Genomic DNA, 1,618 nt, shown 5'->3' with positions numbered 1-1,618 from the left:
GTTTTTAGCGGGTCTTTAAGTCAGTAAGTGGGAATTAAAATACCACAAATTCCACCTTAATTTCCACAAACTGACTTAAAACATATCATGGAGGGTAGCCACTACTATTATCCTAGTCCAATGTTCATAAGTTTCAAACAATTCTGAGACTTATGTTGTGTCAAGACCTTGGTTCCTGCATCATCATGATTCTCTTTGCTTGGAACCTTTTCCAATTTTATAACCTCTTCTTCTATCTTATTTCTGATCCAAAATAGTCTAACATCTATATGTTTAGACCTTTCATGATATACAGGGTTATTACAAAAGGTGTATCGATGATTGGCTGTCATAAAATATCACTACTTTCTCCATTAAGATTATGATTTCCTCAAGAAATCCTTTGAGCCATATTGCTTCCTTGAAAGCTTCTATATGGGTCATAAATTCTACTTAAGTTGTGGATAAGGCAACAATTGGTTGCAACTGAGACTTCCATGAAATGCAACAACTGTTTAAAAGAAAACAATAAGATGTTAGAGACTTCCTTGTGTCTTTATTAGATGCATAATCTGCATCTACATAACCTTCAAGTTGGGCCTTCATTCTTGTTTTTCTGAACACTAAACCATACTGTGTTGTTGTCTTCAAGTACCTCAGTAGCCACTTTAGTCCTTTCCAGTGATCTTCACCTGGTTTTGCCATAAATCGGCTTAGCACACTCACATCATAAGCAATGTCAGGTCTGGTACATATCCTGGTGTACATAACACTCCCAATAGCTTCTGCATAAGGAATCTTCTCCATAAATCTAACTTCATCTTTTGTCTTTAGTGATTGATATGAAGATAAATCAAAATGACCTCCCAATGGAACAACTTCATCTTTGGCCTCTATCATGTTTAATTTCTTGATTACATACTTTAGATATTGTCTTTGAGCAAATATCATCTGCTACTTCTTTCTGTCTATGAGAATATCAATACCAAGTATCCTCCTTGCGGCTCCCATATTTTTTTTATCTCAAATTCCTTATTTAGTACTCTCTTCCATTTATCAATCTTACTCATATCACTTCCCATAATCAATAAATCATCAACATAAACCAGTAGAAAAATAGGAGCAGAGGTATTTATTATCTAGATAGTATAAGCAAGTGTCATAATTTGATCTTATGTACCCTACTTTAGTGACAACTGCATTAAAAGTTGTAGCGTCCCAAATTTGCTAATAAGTCTTTGGGCCTTGATTAGCGTGCCAGGAGGGCAATAATTGATTTAATTATGTAATATATGAATTTGGTGATTATATAATTAGAAATGCATGTTTAGGTGAATTAAATATGCATGTGGGCCCCATTTGGTTATTAGGGGCATATTTGTAATTTTAGCACGTTGAGGGCATAAATGTGATATATGTGTATATTGTAATTGATACCATAAGTGAGTGGTGATATATTTGTGATACACGATCCGAGATGGTCCTACTGAGCAGTTTAGCTAAATAGTCACAACTGGGTCGAATACCTCGCTTGGGAGGAGCATATGGGTATTTTGGGAACACAATTGGTGTTCGGGATTTACCGAGTAACGGGTAGTAATTTAGCAATTATTTGGTCATGCCGAGATTTAACGAGGAT

The 1,618-nt window shown here is 35.2% G+C and overlaps 1 protein-coding gene across 1 annotated transcript; it reads right to left on the bottom strand.

Annotated features, from left to right (window-relative positions):
- Positions 1–432: 432 nt before the first annotated feature.
- On the bottom strand, positions 433–879 carry LOC133814089 (secreted RxLR effector protein 161-like). Its single transcript, XM_062247094.1, has one exon. It carries the CDS (start codon positions 877–879, stop codon positions 433–435), a length of 447 nt encoding a protein of 148 aa, XP_062103078.1.
- Between the last annotated feature and the right edge of the window lie 739 nt (positions 880–1,618).

The sequence above is a fragment of the Humulus lupulus genome, chromosome 2 (genome assembly GCF_963169125.1).
Source record: "Humulus lupulus chromosome 2, drHumLupu1.1, whole genome shotgun sequence".
NCBI lineage: Eukaryota > Viridiplantae > Streptophyta > Magnoliopsida > Rosales > Cannabaceae > Humulus > Humulus lupulus.
This window is presented reverse-complemented; position numbering and strand designations above follow the sequence as displayed.

Bases quoted from the DNA above. Each gene is read 5' to 3' on its own strand.
- LOC133814089 (XM_062247094.1), bottom strand. From the start codon at position 879: ATGATAGAGGCCAAAGATGAAGTTGTTCCATTGGGAGGTCATTTTGAT.